Source organism: Austrofundulus limnaeus, unplaced genomic scaffold (assembly GCF_001266775.1).
Source record: "Austrofundulus limnaeus strain Quisiro unplaced genomic scaffold, Austrofundulus_limnaeus-1.0 Scaffold1751, whole genome shotgun sequence".
NCBI classification, from domain to species: domain Eukaryota; kingdom Metazoa; phylum Chordata; class Actinopteri; order Cyprinodontiformes; family Rivulidae; genus Austrofundulus; species Austrofundulus limnaeus.
The window spans coordinates 16,997-18,772 of NW_013954153.1; the positions used below are offsets into that span (position 1 = coordinate 16,997).

At 39.0% G+C, this 1,776-nt stretch overlaps 1 protein-coding gene across 1 annotated transcript in view; it reads left to right on the forward strand.

Moving 5' to 3' along the window:
* Nucleotides 1–1,168: 1,168 nt before the first annotated feature.
* Nucleotides 1,169–1,776, forward strand: part of ace2 (angiotensin I converting enzyme 2) — a gene marked incomplete at its 5' end in the record, with an annotated part of 17,325 nt that continues 16,717 nt past the window's right edge. The window contains 2 exon segments of the mRNA XM_014033474.1: nt 1,169–1,302; nt 1,376–1,534. Coding sequence (XP_013888928.1) covers nt 1,169–1,302; nt 1,376–1,534 — 293 coding nt within the window.

Consider the following 1,776-nt stretch of genomic DNA (forward strand, 5'->3'; position numbering starts at 1 on the left):
TCCTAAAGGAGACTTTAACTTTTACCAAATAAATTTTTTGGTAAAATACTTTTACTCACATATGACTTTATGGTACTTTATACAACACTGCTGAATTCTGATATTTTCTTCAAAACAAGTTTTTATTCAGAAAATCCAAACATGAGGATTTAAAACAAACCTTCGTTCATCCCTCAGCAGACACTCATATTTATATTTAACTTTTAGTGATTTTACTCAAACTGCCCAACAAATATCTACGTATTTATCATTGTTTATTCAGATAATTATCATTTTATTTAAAAATTAAAGCTTTTTAAAAGCCGATTATCAGATTTTTTTTGAATCCTAAACTAATCATCCCTCACATTGTGCTTTTTTTTTTACTTTAAGATGTTTTGCTTCTTATGGATGTTGGTGTGTTGAAGCTCATTTTAGCATGCAGCTGACTTTTTGCTCTTTTTAGTGTTTAGCTATCCTTTTGATACTTTTAGCTTGTTGCTTACCTTTTATACTTTTAGCTAGCCTTTTGCAGTTAATAATATGTAGTTTTTGCTAATTTTAGCTTTTAGCTACCATTGTGCTTCTTTAGCCTTTATGTTTCCTGCTTTATTCTGCTGTTTTTAGCTTTAAGCTAGCCTTTTGTTATTTTTAGCTTTTAGCTGTCACAGTGCTTCTTTAGCTGATCTATTGTGACATTAAGCTTTTAGTTAGCATTTCCTATTTTGTTTGTTGGCTAGCCTTTTTGCTGTTTTGAGCTTTTAGCACATAACCAATATTTTAATCAATTCAGCATTAAATTAGCTTTTGGCTACTTATGTTTAGTTTTTAATCAAATGTTTAGCTAGTTTTAGCAGTCAGTTTAGCTCATAATGTAAACTTGGCTGAATTTTGTCTGGTTTTAGGCAGATAACTGGACTTGTTGAGGTATTTTGTGTGTAAAGCAGCTGTTAGCTCAGTGATAAAGGATCAGGCTGTCAGCCTCGTGACGTCCTCTGAAACATCATATAATCTGTAAAACGCTCACATCCACCCTCAGTTATGACTCTCAGGTCCAAAGGCCACGGCGGCGCCGGTTATTAAACCTCTTCAGGTCTTCGGCTCTCAGTTGCTCCGACTGTCAGGATGGAGCCCAACATGGCCGCCAGGATCCTTCTGACCCTCTTAGCCGTGTCCTGTTCCGTTTCAGCCGCGGACCTGGAGGCCGAGGCCCGGGACTTCCTGGAGAAGTTCGACCGGGACGCCACCTCAAAGATGTACCAGTACTCTCTGGCCTCRTGGGCCTACAACACGGACATCACCGAGGAGAACTCCGACAAACTGGTRGGTTCCCCTGAAACCTTCAGACCTTTAAACAATGAGTCTGGTTTTTAGTCTCTGGTRGTCCTCTGTGCAGTYGGAACAAGGAGAAATCTGGAGCTCGTTCTACAGCCAGGCGTCGGAGGAGTCCAGAAAATATCCCATCGATCAGATAAACGACCCGAACATCAAGTTTCAGCTCATCTCCTTACAGGACAAAGGCTCCGGGGCTCTGAGTCCAGATAAAGCTGCACACGTGAGCAAAACTGAGTTTTATCTGAAAAAACATGGATTACATCAGCAGCTCCTCATCTTTCCTCATGTTTCCTCATTTCTTCATGTTTCCTCATGTTTCCTCATGTTTCCTCATTTCTTCATGTTTCCTCATGTTTCCTCATTTCTTCATGTTTCTTCATGTTTCCTCATGTTTCCTCATTTCTTCATGTTTCCTCATGTTTCCTCATTTCTTCATGTTTCCTCATGTTTCCTCATGTTTCC